Here is a 23,318-nt window from a genome sequence, read left to right as displayed (position 1 = left end):
GTGCTCCCGTCGTGCCCAGGGGAGCACTGTGCGTGGGACTGACTGATAAATGATTCCTCGGTGAGCGGTTGTGGCAAGGCCTCCCTGTGGGTAATTAGTGAGTGTGGTTGATCACTGCTGAGGAGGCTGGGTGGCTCACGACAGGGTTTGCAAGATACTGGGTGTATCTGGGTGTCCCACACCCAGCTCAGGTGGCCCCTGGAACTCTTCCTCCTTGGGCTGGAAGGGAAGTTGGGACCCAGCTCACTGGATCTATCCTGTGCCAGGCAGGGGCTTGAGGCTACCCCCGTGGCGGTGAGTTTTCTTCTCCCTTCTGCAAAATTGAGTAAGAGTCCTTCCTTTTACATCTCTGAATTATTGAAATGCCTTTGAGGTGGGGCAATGATTCAATTTAGTACTAGCTGGGAAGCTAAAAGACTCAACTCTCAACCCTGCTCTGTGCTGAGTGTCCTCTGGCAAAGTCACACTTTGTCTAAGAGACTAGAGTTTGAAAGTCCCTTTGCACCCTGAATTGAACCCCAAAGTCCTCAAGTAATGGCTCAGACACATTTACTTAGCATCATTGGGAGTTTCCAGTGGTTCTCAGCCCGAAGGCAGTGGGCGCTCGGAGCCCAAAAGGACTTGGGAGGAAACCCTCTTCATCACCCTGGGCTTCCTCCAGCCCGGTGCCCAGAAAGATCCAGGGTAGAGTCAGGAGGCTAAGAGTATGGCTGGGGGTGGAACAGCTGGTGCCACACCCCCTCCCGTGCTGTGGGCCCACAGTGAGCCCCTGGGGCAAGGCCCCACCCACATGAGAACCCCTGCTTGGGCAGTTTGCACATCCCCACAGGCTCGGGACAGGGGCTTCAGGAAGTGAAGCTTAACAGGTAGACGCCCGAACTCCTCTCTCTTGATCTTCTTTCCAACCCTCTCCCAAGTGGAGGAGAAGGCTGGACCGGGGAGGCTCTGAGGAGGCAGCCTTGTGAAGGTTCTTGCTGTTAGAAACCAGAGACCTCTGTTCTAAGCTTTATGCCGTGAGATACTAGCTGGGTGGCCTGAGGCACGCCAGTGGCCCTCTCTGTGGCTCAACTTTTCCTGCTATCACACGGGGGATAGTCATACGTTCCCTCCCTACTTTACAGGGGCGTTGCAGGATCAGAGGTGATGACAAATGTATGAGAAGCATGTTGAAAAATATAACACGCTATGCAAATGAGAGGGATTATCAAATCTCTGACTTGAGTTTCCTCCTCAGTGGGCTGGCCTTCCTTGAAACAAGGCGACTTATGCAAAAAACCTGGCACACAGTAGGTGGACAAGCTCTGGGAGCGGTCCCAGGCTTATGCCTTTGATCTTGTGTCTCTTCTCCTCTGCTCTGGAAGATCCAAAATCCTCCCCACCTGTCTCACTGCTCCCTCTTCCCTCCAGTGCTCCTCTTAACAACATCCGGTTACTCCCCAGACTTTAGGCAGGTCAGGCTCCTGCTTCCTTTCCTTCATCCCTGTCTTCGCCTAATGTTAGGTGTTTGTTTTTGTGGTTTTGTCTGTCTTCCTGCCACTGAAATGCAACCTGCATGATGGCAGGGATGACCTCGTTGTCTTGTTTGCCTAGGACAAGGCCTGGCACATAGTAGTTACTTGACAAATATTTGTTAAGATCAGGGATGGAGGGTTGGATGGATGCCACCCATATTTATTGGGTTTTTCCTCTCTTCTGTGTCCCTTCTTGGAAACTAATTGTCGGTGGAAAAGTGACTAGTTGTGGAGTTAGATCCCAGGAGGGCTGGCTTTGTAACTCACTTGACCAGTCCCCTGGAACAGGTCACCTAACATCTGTGTCGTCTATTTCCTGGTCTGTAAAGTAAAGATAATAACACACCATGTATGTTGGGAGGCCCCATGAGATAATGAACGTGAAAGTCAAGGCAAGGGGTTATTACACTGTCTCTTTTGTTTTTGACACAGAACCTTGTTCACAGGAGGCTTAGGGAGGATGTTAATTTAAGAACCTTAGGCAGAGTCTCCCCTTTACTCTCATTTGGGGGGCCATGATGATGTTGATGATGATGGCTATTATTTACTGAGTGATTATTCTCTGGCAGGCTCTAGGCTAAGCACACTTCTTACGTTAATGCATTTAATTCTCCTAACAGCCCATGAGATTAGCCCCACTCGAAAGTAGCCATTCCTGGTGACTCCCTCACATGACTGTTTTAATTTTCTTCACAGCACTTATCACTGACTAAAATTAACTCATTTACTCCTTGTTTGTGGTCTGTCCTCCCCAATTAAACTGTAAGTTCCATGGGAGCAGAGCCTTATCTGTCTTGTTCTTGGCTGATTCACCAAGGCCTAGAGAGTCCCTGACTGGGTGCACAGAAGACATTCAGGAGACCCATCTAACAGATGAGGAAATAGGCTCAGAGAGGCTAATGCCTTACCCAAGGACACACAGTTGACTTGGGTCTGTCAGGTTATGACTCTGGTGCTATTTCTTTCCATGGTGCTGCTCAGGGTTCTTCTATGCCCTGGTAGAGATCTGACATCAAGAAGGCTGCCCAAGGCCAAGTCCTCTGGCCATCCTGTCCTCCCCCCATTCTCCTTCCTCCTTCTTGAAGCCGAGGAGCTCTGCCTTGGGCCAGCAGAGAGTTGGTGGAAGCCCTTGAGAAGGTGACTGCACAGGGTGAGAGTCACCTTGTCTCCCCTCCTTATTCCGGCTCTGTCACCCTTAAGTAAGGCTCACTACCTGGAACTCTTCACATCTCTCACCCACTGGGCCCTTGATCCTCAATTCCAGTGAGAAGTTCTTGGATTTCAGGATTTGGCACATAAGTCAATGCCAATCTTATCCATAGTCAAGACTTTCTGGAAGCCAAGTGCTCAGTCTGGGAACATGAAATTGATTGGTAGCATGAGCAGGCATGGGGACGAAGACACTAGGGCTCCCAGCTCCTGGCCAGAAACTTCCAGTCATCTTGCTTTCTTACTCAGTTCCTCCTTCCTTGTGTGGGTGGAAAATCCTTTTCTGTATGTCAGTGGACCATCTGTTCAATGTATTGCAGAGGAGGGGAATTTCCAGAATAAGAAAGGTATCCCGAAAGGAGACGAGCATGGGGTACAGAACATCTTAGAGTCCGGCAGGTCCGAGTTCAGGGTGAGCTTCTACCACCTACCAGCCGAGGGCCCTTGAGCAGGTAATATTACCTGTTTGAGTCTCCATTTCCCCAATACCTGTCTCTCAGGGCTATTGCACAGAGTCGATGAGACAGTGCAGAAAACCAGCACCGTGTCTGCCTGTGGTAAATGCTTAAGGTGTGACAGCCACTGTGTAGCAAGGACTCAGAGGGTGGGGTCCCAGCAGGGTGGACCGGAGACCCTCGTAGGCCAGAAAGGCCTCCCGGAATAACGACAAACACTGACCTTTTCTTCCTGATGGGACTTTATCACTGTCTTCTAAACCTGGATTTTTAAATACGGTAAGATAACCGGTAGCTCATCGCAGCTGGTAATGGCCATTCCGCCAGTCAGCGAACGGGCTCTAGGCCCAGCTCTGCCACTGGCTTGCAGGGTGACCGTGTCTTGTGTCACTTTGCAACGCTCGATGTCTGGCTCCAAAGCTGGGTCCGGAGCACAAGAATGGCTCTCACGTGTTAAGCACTTGTTATGTGCCAGTCTCCGTTCTAATCATTCTTTGTGTGGCAAAGCACTCAATCCTCCTACTCCTCTGTGGTGGGTGCTTTTATGAGACTCCTCTTACAAATGAGGGACAGTGCAAAGCACTGGGGGTCCCAACTGATGTGGAGGGAGGGCGCCCACCAGGCCTTTGCCTGCTTCTCCCCCGTCCTTTTCGTGTGGGAGTTTCCTTTAGCCTGGGGCTGGGAGGGGCCGGGGCCAGTGACCTGGGATTGCTCTGTAAATTCTTCTAACCCCCCGGCCCAGGAGGCAGCTAGGAGGGGCCTACTTCTCACTTCTCCGTCTTAATGCCCTTGATTTATTGTAACAGAAACTCGGGGTGTGCCTCCCTTTCCGCACCCCTAGCGCAGGAAGGTTTCTGTCATTTCTCTTTCCTGTGTGACAGCTCTCTCCCCCTCCCTCTCAGAGCCCTATGTCCCGCACCCTGGGGCCCAGTGTGATGGGAGACACTGTGCCCTGGATGAAGCCCCCTCCCCCTCCGCCCCGAGAGCTGCCGCCCACTGCCTGCCTGGGTGTGGTCTGGCTGCTGTTCCCACTCCGTGTCTGGGAATGCAGGCTTGAGCTGCAGGGTGGCTAGAGGGCACTTCCTGCAGCGTGATTGTGAGGTCCTTGCCCACCCACTAGCCTCCCGCAGTGTCCCAGCCTAGCTGCTCCCATCTCTCACCTGCCACTCTCCACACACTCATTGCTCTAAAATGAACAGACCGGAACTTTCCCACCTCTATGCCTTTGCTCACCGTTACGAGCGCGTTTTACAACCATGATTCTCAAAAGGTGGTCCCCAGACTACCGGCATCAGAATCACCAGGGAACTTGTTAGAAATGCAAACCCCCAGCTACCCCAGACTTACTGAATCAGAAACGCCAGGGGTGGAGCCCAGAATTCTGTGTTTTAAAAATAAGCCTTCCGGGTCATTCGGATGCAGCTAAAGTTTGAGAACAGCATCCTGAATTACAGCATCCTGCATTACAGCATCATCCTGCTTGAGCTTGATTGCCCTCAGGGCCCCTCACTAACAGGAGTTTGAGCAATTCCCTTAGCTTCTCTGAGCTTCAGTTTCCTCATCTCTAAAATAGGGACACTAATAGTGCCTGCCTTGCGGGGTTCTTATGAGCATTAAGTAAGAGAATCCATGGAGAGTGCTTAGCACAGCATCTGAAACATGGTCAATGCTCAATAAAGATTAGATAATTTTAATAATCTACATCATTATTCTGTGTCCTGTCCCTATCCCTATGGCCTCCCTTGGCTCTTCTGTGTGATCTATTCCCCAGTGCTGAGTATTCCCCCTGCTAAAATGTCCCGCTTCCTCCAAAAAGCCTCTCATGATCTCTTTCCTTTGAGCCCCTGTGGCTCGTCTCTTGGGCCACATGCCTTGTACGTGTCTGAGTTCTCAGCCCTTCCGGGTTCCGTCTCCGCGTGGCCTCCAGCTTTCGCCTCTGGTTCCTGGCTCTGAGTGGCTGCTCGTGCCCTCTGCAATCCGTGTTGGTCTGAAAGGCCACTTCCCAAGACCAGGTTCTGCCCACAGGCTTCCTCGCCCTGGCTCTCTCTGTTCCTCGCCACGCTCCCTAACTTGCAACAATCGCCAGCCTTCCGTGGCCTTCACAGTCTGGAGAGGAACTTCTTTGGAAGAACTTGTGCTGGGCCATCTGGAAATTTTGTTCTTCACAGCTTGTCGTTGTTTCCTATCCTTCTAATGCTAAATCCCCCTTGAATAAGGATCTACCATGGAAACATTTTATTGAATCCTGTCTGAAGCTTTGCAAGGTTGGGATTATGGTCTTTGTGCTGCAGATGAGGGAACTGAGGCCCGAGGTCTGCGGCTTTCATATGGCAACATTTGATATTGACTGAAAGCATCTAGCGCCCGAGGGCAGGTACGTTCTAGTCCCCCAAGCTGCCCGGTGGTGGCAGAAGAAACGGTTCCAGGTTTTTAAGACTCTGAAATCCCTGGGCATTGGCCTGAGGCTGACCATCCATGGACCTTCTTCTGGGACAGCCTAAATTTAACATTCCTTACTCACCTCCTAGTTTCAGGTCCGTACGACTGCTAAAGAATGACCCGGTCAACTTCCAGAAGTTCCCCTACACTAGTGAGGACGAGGCCTGGAAGACCTACCTGGAAAACCCCTTGACGGCCGCCACGAAGGCCATGATGAGGGTCAATGGCGACGACGACAGTGTGGCGGCCTTGAGCTTCCTCTACGACTACTACATGGTGCGTTCACCCCTCTGGGCACGTCCCCCCCCCTGACTGAATGTATGCCTTCGCTTTCAGGCCTCACGGCCCCGCAGGCCTCCCCCAGCCCCTCGCTGTATTTTTTCTCTCCTCTGGGTCTTTGCACATGCTGTTCCCTTTGCCTGGCCCCCTCCCCTTTCCCCCTGACCAAACCCCACTCTTAACTCTGGATCTCAGCTTCAAGGTCACCTCATTCATTCGCTGAGAACGGGGAAGGTTTTCTTGGGTCTCCCATTCTGTGCCTCTTGGCTCCCTCATTATTACCATCATTACCCTTGACCCTGTCTTTAGAAACTTATTATTTATGCATTTATTTCTTCATCTCCCCCATGACTGAGCTCTCGAGGGCAGGAACCACGTGGTGATCATTACTCGGTCCTCAGCACCCCACACTACTGGCCACACACTCAGTGCTCCGTGTGTGCTGATGGAATGAATCAATGTGTACCAGTGGCACACACACGCCCTGACACCTGCCATCTTCCTTCTGCCCCTGCCCTTGGGTCATCCCAGCTGCCCTGTCCCCCCCCCCCCCCCCACCTATCCCAACCTGACCACCTGGAACATGCCTTCTGCTCTTGAACCATTTTCTTTTCTTCCCAAGGCCACTTTCACTTGGCAGCTGTCCTGCCACATCACCTCTCCCTCTCCCGAGTGTCTGACTGTCCTTCCTGCCCTCGCTGCCGTTCGGTATGATTCAGCACCTCCTGACGAACGGCCTTTATTGTTCTCTGATTGTTTCCGGGGACCTTGGCCTTGACACTCTGGTAGACTCTCCGCTCCTGAGAATTAAGCCCTCCCATATCTGACACGCGGGCTTGAAGTAGTCAGCAGTAACAAATACATAACACAGTGACCCAGCTACCCCTTCCAGTGCCTGTGCCAGACATTGCTAATGGATTACAGCCTGCATTCTCACTGGGGGTACGTGGGGCTGAAGAATCTTTTTCAATGCAGTGCTCCAAGCAGCCCCTACCCATCTGTCTGAATTGTCACATGACAGCAAACTTTCTTACCTTCCCTAGGCTGGGTGACTGCTCTAAGAGACTCTCCCAGATTTGAGAATAGGAAACAGAAACAGCCAATTATTGAGATAACTGGCTTTGACCTTGAAGATTTTAAAGCTACTTTGTAAATAAGCCCTCAAATTTACTGACCAAAGAAATACTTTATCTACCTTACCCCAAGGGGGAAGGCAAACTCTGTGTGTAAATTCACGGGCCAAGGATAGAACGTGTGGCCCCAGATTCGAGAAGGCCCCCAATTTTCTCTCTGGCTTTCCTTCTCCCCTTGGAGTGGTATGGTTACCCTAGCTTACTTCCTCCCCAGCAGAACAATAGCATCCTGATAGCATTTGGCACAGGCCGACTGGAGACACAGTGGGAGCTAAGAATCCTAGGCCTGGATTGAAACCCGGCCTGGGATTTACAGCTCGAGGTTGGACCATAAAGTAAAATCCAGCACCATCTCCCCAGGCAAAGGACCGTCCCCCAGGGCCAGAACGGTGGGGAGCCGCAGGTGACACCTATGGTGGCTTTAGTGAAATACTGTGTCCTGATGAGGCACACCTGCCCTTCCTCCCCATTTCAGGGCGCTCTGGGTTCAGAACAGCTCCGTGGATAATGAGGACAGGGTCTCATGATGTGAAGAGAGCACTGAGTTGGGATTTGAGACCCGGTCTGGTCACAGACTGGCGATGTGGTTTTGGGCAATATAGTTCTAAAGGTGACAGCTTATCCTTTCTTACTGAATGCCAGGTACCTTCCTTCATCCTGTCCCATGGGGTGTGAGTAGGAGCCCAGGCTTTGGAGTCACTAGGCTGGGTTGGAGCCCTGGTTATGGCTTTATCAGCCAGAAGTCGAAATGACCTAGATGCTCTAAGATACAATGATATTATAATTATAACCATTAAAATAACATTTATATAGTGTCCTCCATATGCCAGGTGCTGTTCTAAACATACATGGGGTTGATGTTGCTATTGTTATCCTTGTCTTACAGAGGAGGTACAGAGAGGTTAAGAGACTTGCCCAAGGTCACACTGCCACTATATGGCCTATCTAGGAATTGAATCCAAGAAATCTGGATCCAGAGTCCATGCTCCTAACCACTAAGACAACAGAGCCTCTCTGGGCCTCAGTTTCTTCATTCATATAATGGAGATAACATTAGTAGCTGTCACAGAGTGGTTGCAGGGACTAAATTAGAGATCACATAGAAGGCCTTCATACAGGGCCCCGTGCACAAGAAGCACTCTACTGAAAAACCACAATGAAGGGGCTCCTGCTGGCTCAATCAGTAGAGCATGTACCTCTTGATCTTGGGGTTGTGAGTTCGAGCCCCATGTTGGGTATAGAGATTACTTAAAAGTAAAGTCTTAAGGGGTGCCTGGGTGGCTCAGTCAATTAAGTGTCTGACTCTTGATTTCGGCTCAGGTCATGATCTCACAGTTTGTGAGTTCGAATCCTACGTCGCGCTCTGTGCTGACAGCGTGGAGCCTGCTTGGGATTCTCTGCCTCCTCTTCTCTCTCTCTCTGCCCCTCCCCAACTTGCTCTCTCTCAAAAATGAACATTTATAAATAAAGAAATAAGGAAATAAATAAATCAGACCTTTTTTTAAAAAATAAGCATTAAAAAAATAATAAAAATGAAAAATAAAAGTAAGCATTATTTTTATTAATAAATCTCCACAATACCCTTGAAGTAGGCATTATAATCCGCCACTCGCCATGTGAAGAAACAGTCTCAGAAAGGCGCGGTCATTTATCTAGAGTCAGACAGCCCTTTTAAATGGTCAAGTTAGAACTTAATCCGGATCTGCCTGACTCCAAACTCCATGATGCCTAACTGCTAATCTTGGGGTACTTCTCCAGCTGGGGGCTCAGACTAAATGATGGCCTGCCAACTCTAAGGACTGGGTGGCAGGTTTTCTCCCAGTGACCAAGATAGCTCCCCTGCCTGGCCAAGTCTGCTGGGGGGTGGTGGTGGTGGGGGGGTTGGTCTTAACATAAATGTATAAATCCCTCTTTCCTCTCAGGGCCCCAAGGAGAAGCGGATACTATCCTCCAGCACTGGGGGCCGGAATGACCAAGGAAAGAGGTGAGACACACCCAACTACCACATCTGCCCCTTTCTTCACCCTTACCTCCACCTCTGGGCTTATCCATTGGGCACAGAGGGCTCAGGGCTTAGGACCCATGGGACTCTTAGGGGCCCATGAAAGTGTTAGAATTTATTGTCAAATCAGAAGAAAACGATGATCGTAATCCAACCTGGATTATATTTATTTTTATACCAATGCAATTGTAAAAGGTATTTTAAAATATTTTTCATGGAAGAAGGAGCCTATGAAGGCAAAAGAGACTAGGGGCCACCAAGTCATAGAGACCCTGCTTGAAAACACACACACACACACACACACACACACACACACACACACACACACACAGAGTTTACTGAAAACAAACTTCAAAGCCCTCGTCTAGGAAAAGCCCTGAAGGCAGCTTTTCTGTCCTAGCTCCAAACCCCTCCTCCCTGCAGCCTCCCGGGAAGGGAGACCTGGCCTGGGGCGGGAGGGGGGGAGGTGGTTCAGGTACTTCTTTCCTCTGGCTCTCTTGGGCCTCTGCCTGGCATTAGTGCCTTGGGGCACTGATGTTCCTCTCCCTGTGGAAGGCAGCCCAGGCCATGCTCATGGTTAGATGGGCACTAAGAGGGACCCTGCCCTTTCTCTACTCTGCCCCAGCCCCCCTCTCCCACCACACCCCCCACTGCTCTGCCCCACGTAGGGCCTCTGCCGGGAAACCTTCCGGGCTTCTGTCTGCCTTCCAGAAAATCCAAACTGCTAAGGCAGGCATTACCACTCATGCAGCTGGCTCAGGGCCCCTCCATGCTAGAAACAATAGGGTTTAGTGTGTGGGACTTTTCTGAAAACTAATGTTTCTTTTAATGTTGTTAGCTTTTCTGATTACAAAAGCAATACCTGTTTGTTATAAAATATTCAAATTCTATAGAAATGTATAAAGTAGAAAGTAAAAGTTTCCTGTATTCCGACTCCCCTCCCCGCCCTTAACAGTTTGGGGTATATCCTTCTAGACCTTTTTCTGAACATATATTAACTGTACTCACAAATATACACCGCCACCCCCCTACACACACACACTGTATTGATGACCGAATACAGGTGTTTTAAAGTGGAGACATTGGACTCTGGATAAGAGATAAATAAAATTTCAGTTTTTAAAATTACCAAGGACAGTAAAAGATAAAGCAGATGTTTTCCCTTCAGCCCTGAGCCGGTACTTTGTTCCGTTCTTAACACCCTCCTCCCCGCTCATCCCTGTGACAAACGGGCCTGGTACTGTGCCCTGAGTCATGCGTGTCGGGAAGGTCCGACGTGACGTTGTGTTAAAGAAGGTCGGTGCTCACCCTCCAATCCGGCCAAGGATCCCCCCGCCCCTGGAGAGAAGAGGGGCACTCACTCAGCCCTCCTCTCTCCCCAGGTACTACCATGGCATGGACTATGAGATGGACCTCGCTCCCCTTGAAAGTCCCACGCATCTCATGAAATTCCTGACCGAGAACGTGTCTGGAGCCCCAGAGTACCCAGATGTGCTCAAGAAGAATAACCTGATGAGCTTGGAGGGGGCCGTGCCCACTCCGGGCAAGGCAGCTCCCCTCCCCGCAGGCCCTGGCAAGCTGGAAGCTGGCTCTGTGGACAGCTACCTGCTGCCCAGCAGTGATGTGTATGATAACAGCTCCCTCAACTCCTTGTTTGAGAGCATTCATGGGGTGCCGCCCACACAGCGCTGGCAGCCTGACAGCACCTTCAAAGATGACCCACAGGAGGTGAGGGCCCACCCCCATACCCCTCACAGCATCCCTGGATATGTGCATGCATGTGCAGAAGGGGAGAAGACAGTGAGGAGATCAGAGGTTTGGAATCCATGGGGTGAAAAGTCCTAGAGCAGAGGCAGGTTTGCCATGTACTGTTGTTCCAGTTGTGCACTAAACAACCTGCACAGCTGTATGGAGCAGGCCCGGGATGAGGCCCCAGCAGCCTGAATGTGGCCATTTATTCTCTCTGAATTGTGTTTCTCTGCAGTCACTGCTCTTCCCAGATATCCTGAAAACGTCCCCAGAACCCCCGTGTCCAGAAGACTATCCCAGCCCCAAGAGGTAACTCAGCTGCTCTGGAACTTTGGCCACTTGGGCAGTAGGCCGGGGGCTACAGACAGAGCCTCATACTGTCCCCAGAGTAGCCATCATCAATGAATGCGAAGAGGAGAGTGAAGGCACATGAAAGGAAAGAGACTGATTTCTCCATTTGTTTCCTGGGCTGAAAAGGGGCTCAGAGCCCTGTTTAAAACACTGAGGTTCTGAGGCACCTGGGTGGCTCATTCGGTCAGGCTGTCTGACTTCGGCTCAGGTCATGATCTCATGGTTCGTGGGTTCAAGCCCCACATCGGCTCTCTGTCGTTAGCACAGAGCCTGCTTTGGATCCTCTGTCCCCCACCCCCCGCCCCCCACGCACACACATCCGCCCTTCCCCCCGCTTGTCTGCCCTTCCCCCGCTTGTGCACGCATGGGCGCTCGCTCTCTCTCTCTCTCTCTCTCTCTCTCTCTCAAATAAATAAACATTAAAAACAAAAACAAAACAAAAAAACCAAGATTCTGTTGCCCTTAGTCTCTCCTATGGTTTTGTCACCCCTCAGGGATCTCTCTGGTTTCCATTATTTATTATTCAGCAGGATTGTGGCTCAAAGAAACCACTAAATAGAAACTCCAGGGACGCCTGGCTGTCGTAAAGCATGCAACTCTTGACCTCAGGGTTGTAAGTTCGAGCCATATATTGGGTGTAGAGATTACTTAAAAATAATTTTAAAAATCTTAAAGAAAGGGGGAGAGAGAGAGAGAGAGAGAGAAAGAAAGAAAGAAAGAAAGAGAAAGAAAGAAAAGAAAGAGGAAAAAGGAAGGAAAGAAACCAAAAGTGTGGAAACTGAGGCCCAGGGAGGTTGAGTGATTTACTAGGTCACACAGCAAATCCATAGCACAACCTCAGGCTCCTTGCCCCACTGCCCTCTGGGATACTCCTGCCTGGGAGCTCAGCCTTACTGCCCTCACCCTCTCTTCCCTGCAGTGACTTTGAGTACACCCTGGGCTCCCCCAAAGCCATCCACATCAAGTCAGGGGAGTCGCCTATGGCCTACCTCAACAAAGGCCAGTTCTATCCCATCACCCTGCGGACGCCAGCAGGCGGCAAAGGCCTTGCCTTGTCCTCCAACAAAGTCAAGGTATGTTGCCCCTGGAGCAGCTTGGGAAAGGGGTAGGATGGTTGGGCCAGCCCTGCCTGACGAGGACCCTAGGATAACTGTCCATTGCCATAGAGTGGGGGAAACCGAGGCAAAAGGGCAGGGGTACCGGACCAAGGCTCTGGGAAGGGTCAGGGGATGCCTGGGCCTCTACGGGAGGCTGGGAGTCACTGTGGCTGCTTGTGCCTGCAGAGTGTGGTGATGGTGGTCTTTGACAACGAGAAAGTCCCGGTAGAGCAGCTACGCTTCTGGAAGCACTGGCATTCCCGGCAACCCACTGCCAAGCAGCGTGTCATCGATGTGGGTGAGAGCCCACCCAAGCCTCCTCTCTCCGTCTCCCTCCCTTCTGCCCACCCACCCCCCCCCCCCCCCCCGCAATTTCTCTGTCACACACACACGCACACACACACACACACTCACCCCAGTCAGGTCTTGAAGTGCCCCTTTCCCCAGCCCTCTGTGATCTCTGCAGGACTTCCTTCTGACCCCAGCCGCCTGCCTGGCCCCTGTCTCCAGGTCATAACTATGGGGTTTGCAGGGATTTGCATCTGTTGGCTGCAGGCTGTGGCATTTTACTGTGTTGCTTTGGGATAAACAGTGCCCTAGAGACCCCAACAGTGTTGGATAAATAGACCCCTGGCCTGCTTGTCCCCACGGGGGGCTTAGCCAATTGAGACACAAATTCATAAGACAAGAGAGCAGGCAGCTGGTGACCGGGAAGGTTTGAAGGGCGGTGCAAGAGAGCTCTGCTCTGGCAGCTGGGACCTCGGCTCTGTCAGCAGCTAGGGGGCCCGGGGAAGAGGCATGAGGTGCCGCCTCATCCCTGCCCCAGGCCCTGGGATGGGGCACGTAGGAGGCACAGCCCATCCTCGGGCCTCAAGGTTCTGGCTCCACACTCTTCTGACCGTGTGACCTGTGTCGCCTCCCCTTTCCGAGCCTCAGTTGCTTCAGCGGTCAAATGGAATAAGGCCAGCCGCCCTGCCTGCCTACGTGCTGTTTCTTCTGCCTGGGAGCACGTGTACTGGAGAACATGATATACATAGGGGTGATTCTGTGACTTAACTGAGAGGCTACATAGCAAGTGGGTAGGAGCCTGTGTTCAGGGGCCAAAGCTGAGCTCCATTCTTGCTGTGCCTTTTTTTTTTTTTTTTTTTTTTAAGCTGTGTGACCCTGGTCAAGTGACCCGACTTCTCCGAGCTTCATTTTTTTGCGTGTGTAAACTGTGTATACATAGCATCGTCGTGAGGATTAACAGAGGGCTCGCCACATTGACGTGTTCAATAAACGGGGTGGTGGTTCTACCGTTTGTTCGATATTCCTACCCCCATCACTGCCCTCATCACTACTACTAGTATTTTATCTGGGAGATCTCCTCAATCACAGTCCCAGTGAGAACGCTAACCCCCACCCCAAAATCATGAGGGCCCTGACCTAGTTGGCAGAGTTAGGGATTCTCTGTGGGGTGTGGGCAGATCTGCTTCCCAGGCTGGACCTCAGTTTTTGCATCTGCAACTCAGGGCGCAGCAATCAGTCCTTCCTTCCCCCTGCTCACCTGCCCCTGCCCCCCCCCACCCCAATTGAGGGATGGTTCTTGGGGAAGACAGTACAAACACCTCCCCACCACGTCCCCAAACCCCTTTCCTCCTGACTCTCCTGGTCTCCTGTGGTTTCAGCCGACTGCAAAGAAAACTTCAACACCGTGCAACACATCGAGGAGGTGGCCTATAATGCATTGTCCTTCGTGTGGAATGTCAACGAGGAGGCCAAGGTCAGTGTGTGGCTGTGGTGGGGCTGGTCACTCACAAGTCCCCAGGTGGGCACCTGGGATTGTGGCAGCCGCTCTGATGAGGGCGCCTACGGAGGAGGCAGGGCACACAGCAGTGGCTCTAAAGCCAGAAGGGCTAGGCCTTCCTCCACCTCCGTGACCTCGGACCGGCGCCTCGGCCATCAAATTGGGGTGCAGTTGTAGCACCCACTGAGAGGTTGACGGGAGGATCACGGGAGATAAGTGACAGTAGAGCACAGTCTGGCACCTTAAGCGGTGGCTGCCGTTACGAATCCGATCCACCCACTCACCAGATGGGAGAACTGAGCCTCGTGCAAGGTCACACGGTAAGCCACCGAGGACACCAGCTTCCCTGACTTGCAGGCCGTCAGTGTGGCAGGAGAAATGCTTTGGAGTCTGGTAGATGAGGCTGAGATCCGTTACATGGTTTCCCGCGTCCGTAAGGAGGGAAAGGAGTCCATCTCCTGGGGCTGGGGTGGGGATTTATTCCATGGGATCATGCGTGTCTAAGAGATGGGCCCGGCGCCAGACCCACTGGAGAGGCCTGAAAATGGAGCCTCTGGTGACTCTTTCATACCAGCCATTTGGTGCCTAAGGCCAACTTTCCGTGTGCTTCTGGGCCTCTCTGTGCCCTGGTTTTCTGTTTGGAGAGCCGGCACTGTGGACAGGGCACTAGCCTGACACTCAGGGGCTGGGTGACATTCAGGGGCTGGGTGACATTCAGGGACTGGGTCCCTTTGCCTCCTTGGGCCAGGCCTGCCCTATCATTCCACGGTTGAGTCCAGCCCTGGCAAGAACATTTCTGGCCTAGACAAGCGGGGGAGCTGGGTCCTGTCTCCCGGTTTGCCTCATGGAGCGGTCCAGGCCGCCTGGAGGAAACGGAGCTGAAGGGGCTCCGAAAACACAAAAGGAGGCACAAACGTGAGGGATTATTATTATTCAAACAGATGCCAGGGGCCAGAGGAGGGACTGGGGCCTCCAGTTCGGGGAGGCGGGGAAAGAGTTTCGTAGGAAGGGAGAGGAGGGTTTCGGTTGGGATTTTCTCACAGCCTCTTAAGCCCCCAGGCTTGGGTCTCTCTCAGGCGTGAGCTGGGTGGGAGCTGCATTAGGGCTGAGTTGGCTGAGGGGGAGGTATGTCAGGCATGCGCCCGGGGGCCTGGCCCCCCACAGCCAAGGAAAGAAGGGGATCTGCTCGGGCACCGCACCCCACCCCTACCTGTGCAGGTCAGGACCATTTCCGAGGGAAATGTCCCAGAGAACAGTGGCCAGTCTGGAGCGGGGTCTGGCCCTGGTGCCCCACGGAGGAGTCGGTCAGGCAGACAGTCGTCAGGCGAGCTTGGCAGGGAGTGCCCAGCTGAGACCCACCCCAGACTGCCGTCGGAGTTGGGCGGGAGGCTTTGGGTTGAGACCCCAGCCGTCCCACTCCCCATGACAGGCCCACTAGGTGCTCCATGCACCCCCTGTGTCCCCTGGGGAAAGCTGGCCCGCTGCCCTGGGCACAAGTCTGTCCATCTGGAAAAGAGGTGGTGACAGGTGCCTCCCAGGGGCGCCGTTTCCCGGGCTCGATATGCAGGGCGGTTGTGGGATGGCAGGGCTGGCCGCCGGCGCAGGCTGTTTATCCAGCTCCCCTGTGTGTCCCCAGGTGTTCATCGGTGTCAACTGCCTCAGCACAGACTTCTCCTCGCAGAAGGGGGTGAAGGGCGTCCCCCTGAACCTGCAGATCGACACCTACGACTGTGGCTCGGGCGCTGAGCGCCTGGTGCACCGCGCCGTCTGCCAGATCAAGATCTTCTGTGACAAGGTGGCTGGGGTGGACGGGCCCTCTGCTGGGCCCCGGCGGGGAGGAGGGCCAGCCCCCACCCTCGCGTCCTCCCCAGCCGCGTGGGGTGTGTCGGTCTGTCTCTGCTTCTTGATCTCCAAACCCCTCTCTCCTCTGTGTGCTCGTCACTGTCTGCCTTGGCCCCTGTGTGCATTTTCCCCGGGCTCTCTGCGCTTCTGTCTCTCATCTGTCTCTTTCTGAAGATCTCTTTCTAGATCTCAGCATCTCTCCGTGTCTCTTTCTGTGTCTGTCTCTCTCGTTTCTCTTTCTTCTTCGCATCCCTCTCTGACTCCACTTCCCTCTTCTGTTTCTCTCTCTGTTCCTCTCTCTCCACATCTGTTTCTCTCTTGTGGCCTGTACTGGCCTCAGACAAGGCTGGGCTGGGCCGCATAGGCTGGGAGCTGGTGCTTTCCCATCTCCCGGTCTCACTTTGGAAAGAAAGCAGCACTGGATGGCTGGTCCAGATTTAAGATGCAAAGCAGCCAGCCCGTCTCAAGGCCCTGGGTGACCCCCTTTGCCCTCTTCCCGGCAGGGAGCAGAAAGGAAAATGCGGGATGATGAACGAAAGCAGTTCCGGAGGAAAGTCAAGTGCCCCGACTCCAGCAACAGTGGTCAGTGGGGATGAGTCAGGGGCTGGGCTGGCCTGGGGTGAAGGGGAGAAGGAGACTGGAGGGCAGAGGCTTGGGACGTGAACAGAGGGGCCTCGGACGCAGTGCCTTCCTTTTCCCAGCAGGTATGAAGGGCTGCCTGCTGTCTGGCTTCAGGGGCAATGAGACCACCTACTTGCGGCCTGAGGCTGATCTGGAGACCCCACCGGTGCTGTTCATCCCTAATGTGCACTTCTCCAGCCTGCAGCGTCCCGGAGGGGTGAGGGTCTTGGGCCAGAGAGGGTCTCGGCCCCTGGGTGGGGTCTGATCAGCACAGCCCAGCGAGGAGAAACCTACCACTCAGCCACTACAGACCAATTTAGATGTTTATAGGCCCCAATGTATATACATTTGTAAGTTAATGAATTTATTTTGAGAGAGAGAGTGAGTGGGGGAGGGGCAGAGAGAGAGGGAAAGAGACAGAGTCCCAAGCTGATGCAGGGCTTGAACTCTCGAACCGTGAGATCGTGACCTGAGCCGAGATCGAGAATCAGACTCGTAACCGACTGAACCACCCAGGTGTGTTTCCCCCCGCCCCCGACTTTTTTTTTTTTTAACATCAAGATGCAAATACTTGTATTGAATCCCAGGGGATTAAAAACATGGACATACATCCATATGTAACATTAGTGAAACTTTTCTACTGGGGAGAAGAAGGTTAACGAAGAAAGGGATTTCATAACCACCAAAGCGTTCACACCTGGGGCACACACGGAGGGTCCGAATTTCTGAGCCCCAAATTAGATTGCAGCCGAATCAAAGCTGTGTGGATCACGATGGTGGCGGCAATGCCCGCGAGCGCTCGCTGTGCGCCAGGTGCCGCTGTCAGCACGGTCCACGCGCCGGCTGCGTTAACCTTCACTACCTCCCCGGGAGATCGATACTACGACTCTCCCTGGACTTGTGGGCTGGACGTTGAGGCGGAGACCAAAACCACACGGTACATGGCAGAGCCAGAGTGTGGACGCAGGCACCTCGGCTTTAGAAGCCACGCCCGGGAATTCTAGCTGTACCACCTCTCAGGCCAGTGAGCCATCCTGTGAGGCAGACACTGCTGTCCTCTCCACTTTCCAGATAAGGCCACACCATAGCTCAGTGGCAGAATCGAGACTCCAGGGCCTATCTAGTAGTTTGCTTCCATATTAAACAGTCTGACTATTTCCTGCCATTGAGGTCCCTCCGTGTAGGTGGGACTGTTTGCAGAAACAGCCCTTGCCCTCCAAGATGCGTTCAGTGCCTTGACCTCGAACAATAAGAGATTCTGGAACGGAAAGAGCAGGCAATTCTTTTTTTCTTTTTTAAGTTGATTTACTTATTTTGAGAGAGAGAGAGAGAGAATAGGAGCAGGGATCAGAGAGAGGGAGAGAGAGAATTCCACGCATGGAACTCGACATGGGGCTCGAAACCACGAACCGTGAGATCGTGACCTGAGCCGAAACCAACAGCCAGCTGCCTAACCGACTAAGCCACCCAGGTGCCCCGAGAGCAGCTAGTTCGGATGTGGCCCGTGGTCCACACTTAAAGGCCTCCTGCGCCCACCATCCTCCCTTCCCTGCCCCACCCCGGAAGCGCTCTGTGGCCCCACAGTCAGGTGGCCGCATCACCCTAGTGTCTCTCCCCAGCCAGAGGCCCCGAGTTGGGAGATGACCGCTCTCGGGATTGAGGGCCCTGTGGCCAGGCTGACGGCTGCTCTGTGGGGAAGAGGGAGGCACCCTTGCACCTATGAGCCTGGGGGCCGCTCGGTCCGACTCTGCCTCCTGCTGGGTGCGTTCCTTCGGGAGGCACTCACCAGGCCCGGTGCCTCACGTCACGGAACCGGTGATGACTGCTGCAGACAGTCTCTGGAACCCTCCGGAGAGTGCCCTTCCCCCCACCCCCTTTTCCCCTGTGCCTCAGCTTCCACTGCCCTGCATGATGGTGTGCAGTCCCGACCCTTCTGGGCGAGCTGGGGCTCAGGTGGGGCTCATGGAGCTGGCCGCGTTCCTTTAGCACCTCCAGGCTCAGTCCCCGACCCTTCCACTTGGGCTGGATGCTCCCTTTCCGCTCAAGATCTCAGCTCACCTAGGAGGACTAAATCTGAGCAGAATGGGCTGGAAAGCCATCACAACCGCATTCCCCACCTCACCCCCACAAAGATTGTGCCCCCTCCCCCCAGAACGCCACCAGCAGCAGAAGGCCCCTCTCATCTTCCTGCCTGCCTATGATGGAGAATGTCTTCTCTCTTCGTTGCAGGCAGTGCCCTCGGCAGGTCAGAGCAGCTCCAACAGGTAAGGGCCTCCCCCCCTCCCCCCCCCCCCGCCTGGCCCCCTGCTGCTTGTGCTGCCCCCCCAAGCCAGGGCCTGGGCACAGAGGAAGCAGCCATGGGACTCTGCTCCCAACCCCCAAGCTACATTCACGCTCCTTTCTCACTGAAACTGCCTGCGTTTTTATGGGTTTGTTTTATGTGAAAAGCTGGCGAATCTCTGGCGAGACACCTGCTTGTAAAAAGGGAAAGAAAAGGCCTCTGAGATGGTAGCACAGATTTGGAGAGTTAGGAGGGGCCACAGTGCTGGAGGACCAACTGAGGGGTCCACACACACCCCCTCCCTGACTTGAGGAGGGAGGGAGGCGCCCCGAAGGGCCCCATCCTCCCCTGTGTCAGCCTAGAGATCTGTCCGAGGGAAAAAATGGAAAGATGGCCTCGTGGGCGTGAGGCAGGGATGGGGGGGGGGGGGGGCCATGTGAGAGGAAAAGCACACATAAGAAAGCACCTTAGTGTCGATATCAGTCTCTTCCCCCATAGACAAGGGGTACTTTTCCTCTGGTGCTTTCACACCGAACCACAGTGCCTGCCAGCCAGCCAGGCAGGCGAGCAGGGGTTATTGCCCTGCTTTACGGATGAGGAAATGGAGACTCAGAGAAGTGAAGTGACGTGGCCAGGCTCACACAGCTCTTAAGTAGCGGAGGTGGGCTGGAACCGAAGCCTGTCTTCCTCCAAATGCCACCACGCTTCCCCCTCTCCCCGCCCCACATCCGAGTGGATTCTCCCGAAAAAGAACAACACGCTGATGATGAAACGAGAGTCCATATTTACTGAGACGCAACTGTGTGTCACACGCTGTTCTGAAAGCAGTTTGTGTGACGTCCTTCAGCCTCACAACTTTATGAAGTACTCTTGGCCTTACCTAATTGTCACCCCATTTGATAGAAGGGGACACTGAGGGACTAAGAGACTCATCCCGAGTCACCCAGCTAGTGAGTGGGATTCGAACCCAGGCAGTCCCACCTCCAGAACCTGCTGCTTTCACCGCCGTCCTCCTGCGCTGTGCCTGCCTTCATGGGGTTTTCTGCACATCTGGGGCCCCTTTCAACTCTGGGAAGTCCCGGGTTCCTCACGAGCCCCTCCCTGTCACCCCCCAGGCTGCCGCTGAAGCGGTCCTGCTCACCCTTCGCTGAGGAGTTTGAGTCTCTGCCCTCCAAAAAGGCCAAGGAAGACGATCTTCAGAGAGGTACCCTCACTCCCGGCCCATCTGTTCTCTGAGCCCACCGCGTGGCCCCCAGCCCCCCACGGGGCCTTCCCCCAAGCCTCGAACGCCAATCCTGGCCCGGCAGCCGGGGCGGCACCCACCCAGCAGAGAGGGCGCAAGGAGCTCTTTGGAGCTGGATTTGGGCCACGACTTGAGGGTGGAGTAAGGGTGACACGCAGGGTGCTTGGAGAGTTGACAGTGGAGCCGGAGGTCTTCTGCCTCCACTGGCCTCGTGGGCATGTCCCTTGTTGGGCATCCCACAGCAGCTGGGCCGAGGCAACAGGTCCATTATGTTGGGCAACCCCCCCCTTCTCTTCTGGGGGTGGGAACAGCATTGGGTTTCCATACCTGGCTTTCTGGCTCTGACAGCCTAAATCTGTAACTTCCTGGGAGAGGGGGATGTGCCCAAACCTCGGGGGGCTATAGCTGATCATCAGGAAGAAACCAGCCAGCAGCCAAGATCAAAAGCTTCTGGCAACCTTGCACGGAGCCTCGTACCGCACTTGGTGTTTAAAATGTCATGTCATTAATTCCCCAACACCCCTGTGAAATAGGGGGTGGAGCCACCTCCATTTCCCATTTGGATAAAGCGAGGCTCAGTGATGTAACAATATCTTCTTCAAGGTCACCTGGCTGGCAGGTGATAGAGCAGGGATTCCAACCTGCCCAGATCAGCACAGTCTGAGGGGGGCCTGCAGAGCCCGTGGGATTTCCCATCTGGGTACAGACCCTCAGCGAGGATTTGCCTTTCCTGCAGAATTCAATCGAATGCCCGAAATGATACTTTTGAAGATTCCCCCATCCCGTGAGGTATTCCCCGGCTCAATGACCCTCTCCTCACCACTAAAGCCACCCCTTTGCCTCTCAGTTCTGTTGTATGTGCGGAGGGAGACCGAGGAGGTATTTGACGCCCTCATGTTGAAGACGCCAGACCTGAAGGGGCTGAGGAATGCGGTAAGAGGCCCTGTGAACCCCGCCCAGCCCTGGCCGGACCCCACTCTGAGTTCCTGTCCCCACTCTTCACTACACAGTTCTGATTTCCCACAGGAAGCCTCTGAGAAGGAATATGCTGGAACCCTGGCTTTCTGATGGTCCACCTGTCCCACCCCATTTCAGGGGGGCCTGCGGGCCTGGCTGGTGGGGGCGTGCCTCTGTGATGTTATCTCGAAGCCAGAACCCTGGCCCCACCCTGGGAGGCACACACACCATAAATCCTCCCTAATCTGATGGCTGCTGTCTGACAGGCCAGAGCTTTTTGTTGGCTTTGCAAACCTGTTTCTGTTTTAATGGGAATGAAACCCAAAAAGGCCAGGCCCCAGAGACTCTCTTTTTTCTTTTCCAGGGGGCCTCATTCCTCTCGCCTGTGGTTGGCTGGGGGGCACTGGCGGGGGCAGCCAAAGGTGGTGTCTGGGCAAGGAGACCTTCCCCAACCCCCCAGATTGCCAGAGCGGGCAAAAGAGCTTTGAACAAAACCCACAGCAGCTTTGTGCCTCAGCTCAAAACCGAGCAAACACAAGCCTCCACCAGGGCCGGCTGTGCTTAAAGGTCCAACCACAGAGTAAAGCCAGACAGGTCCAAGATGCCAGGCGGGGGGGGGGGGGGGGGGGTGGGGGTGGAGGGATGAATCTAATAATAGCACCAGCTTCCTTTTACTGAAGACCCACTATGTGCCAGGCATCGTGTCAAGCAAGCTGCGTTTGCTAGCTCACCATATTCTCTTAACCCTGAAAAGTGGGTACTATCATTATCTCTTCATTTCCCACAAGGAAATGGCCTTCCAGTGGTCGGGCAACTTGCCGAAGTGACAGAGCTACCATCCAGCCCAAGCTCTCTCCACTCGGCTATCCCCTCCTGGTCACTTCACATCCCGTCCACCCTGCTTGGTCGGCACCAGCCCCAGAAGTTGGGCTCACAAAAGGCCACTAACGTCACTTGAATATTGACTCAGAATCTTTGGGCCGGACAGTAACTAAAAGGGTCCCCATCTGGTATTTGAGCTCTCTCCCCAGGCGGGTACCCGCTCTTGACTCGTGTCCTTCCAGGAATGGGGAGCTCACCGCCACACGGGGCAGCTTACGCCTTCTTTGTACAATTTATGGTTAGAAAATACCTAAGTCCTTTCGAGTGAATGGAGATCTTCCTCCTGGAAGCTTCTAGCCATATAGCCATTAAAACAAATAGCCTAAGAACTTTTCTGGACTGGAGGGATCTCCGGCAGGGCGGAGAATAACTGAGGAGCCAAACCTGACCCTCTTCCTAAAAGGCCCAGAGAGAACGTCAGTCTGAAGCCCTTGGTCTGAGGCTCGCCGCAGCCAGTAATGCCAGACTGCAGAGTAACCTCTGCCTGAGCCTCTCACCAGGGCACAGGCCCCGCACTGGGCCCTTCACGTAATCTTCTCGGTCCCTGCGTGGGACCACGCTGTGCGTTTACCCCGTTATTGTGCCCGTTTTGCAAACGAGGAAGCCGAGGCTGGTGACCGGCTCAGAGTCTGCCCTCCGGGTGGTGGAGCTGGGACCAGACCAGACCCATCTGCCCCGGAGGAAACTTCCGGTGGTCTGGGAGAAGCGGGCTGGCTCTCACGGCCACACTCACGGGCCTCGGAGCTGCAGGTTCTTCGTCTGCAGAAGGAGCACCCGTGATTTGGGTCGTGACGGTTGGGATGGGGCAGGAGACCAGGGATCCGGCTGGGCCTTGGTTGAGCCCAGCATCCTCCCCCATCCGATGGGGTTAGTAATTCCTGCCTAGAAGGGGGCAATATTTCGATAATCCCCCTCGCGACAGGGTGGGAGCGTCCCCACCACTCCCCTTCTAAAAGGACAACAGTGAGCATTGATGGAGGCCTTCCACCGCCAGGAACCGACCCAGGTGTTTTACACGGGCCAGATTGGTCACGTGAGCACCCCTGTGAGGTAGGCGCTTCGACCGGCTTCCCCAGCTAGTTTGCCCGAAGTCGGCAGCTGGTGAGTGGAACCCGCTGGAACAGTGTGGTTCTGACTAGAGGCGAAGGTTGGGGACCTGGAGGCTGCTCTTTGGGGTATTTTACAGCCACTAAACATGCAGTTTTTCAGGAGCCTGTTGTGATGCGGGAAGGCTCATAACATACAGTGATAACTAAAAACAGTTCTATAAAGCTGTCTGGGTGGAACATAAAAGATCTGTACACATGGCCAAAAGACGGGGAAGGGCACACCCAGATGTCAGTAGCGTTTATCTCTGAGAAACAGGATTAGGGACTATTGAAATTGTCCTCTCTGGATTTTTCCACAGTATGGATGTATGTTACATTCAGAATCAGGAAATAAAAAGTCCTAGTATGAAAGGCTGGAATGGATCCAGTCTG

At 53.8% G+C, this 23,318-nt stretch overlaps 1 protein-coding gene across 2 annotated transcripts in view; it reads left to right on the top strand.

The window, feature by feature from the left end:
* The window catches only part of GRHL3 (grainyhead like transcription factor 3), a 34,827-nt gene that overhangs the window by 6,174 nt on the left and 5,335 nt on the right, over window positions 1-23,318 (top strand). Inside the window, exons 2-14 of one of the 2 annotated variants that reach the window (XM_019461800.2) lie at window positions 5,704-5,890; window positions 8,949-9,010; window positions 10,411-10,756; window positions 11,013-11,086; window positions 12,048-12,201; window positions 12,412-12,523; window positions 13,893-13,987; window positions 15,648-15,806; window positions 16,357-16,435; window positions 16,558-16,691; window positions 18,704-18,738; window positions 19,871-19,959; window positions 20,846-20,931. In XM_019461800.2, the coding sequence (XP_019317345.1) occupies window positions 5,704-5,890; window positions 8,949-9,010; window positions 10,411-10,756; window positions 11,013-11,086; window positions 12,048-12,201; window positions 12,412-12,523; window positions 13,893-13,987; window positions 15,648-15,806; window positions 16,357-16,435; window positions 16,558-16,691; window positions 18,704-18,738; window positions 19,871-19,959; window positions 20,846-20,931 (1,612 nt within the window). Of the gene's footprint in view, window positions 1-5,703; window positions 5,891-8,948; window positions 9,011-10,410; window positions 10,757-11,012; window positions 11,087-12,047; window positions 12,202-12,411; window positions 12,524-13,892; window positions 13,988-15,647; window positions 15,807-16,356; window positions 16,436-16,554; window positions 16,692-18,703; window positions 18,739-19,870; window positions 19,960-20,845; window positions 20,932-23,318 lie in introns of both variants that reach the window. The other variant, XM_019461799.2, reaches the window with a different exon arrangement.

This window comes from Panthera pardus, unplaced genomic scaffold, assembly GCF_024362965.1.
Source record: "Panthera pardus isolate Hobbes unplaced genomic scaffold, ASM2436296v1 HiC_scaffold_11, whole genome shotgun sequence".
Taxonomy (NCBI): domain Eukaryota; kingdom Metazoa; phylum Chordata; class Mammalia; order Carnivora; family Felidae; genus Panthera; species Panthera pardus.
The sequence above is the reverse complement of the archived record's forward strand: the minus strand, read 5'-3'. Positions and strand labels throughout refer to the sequence as shown.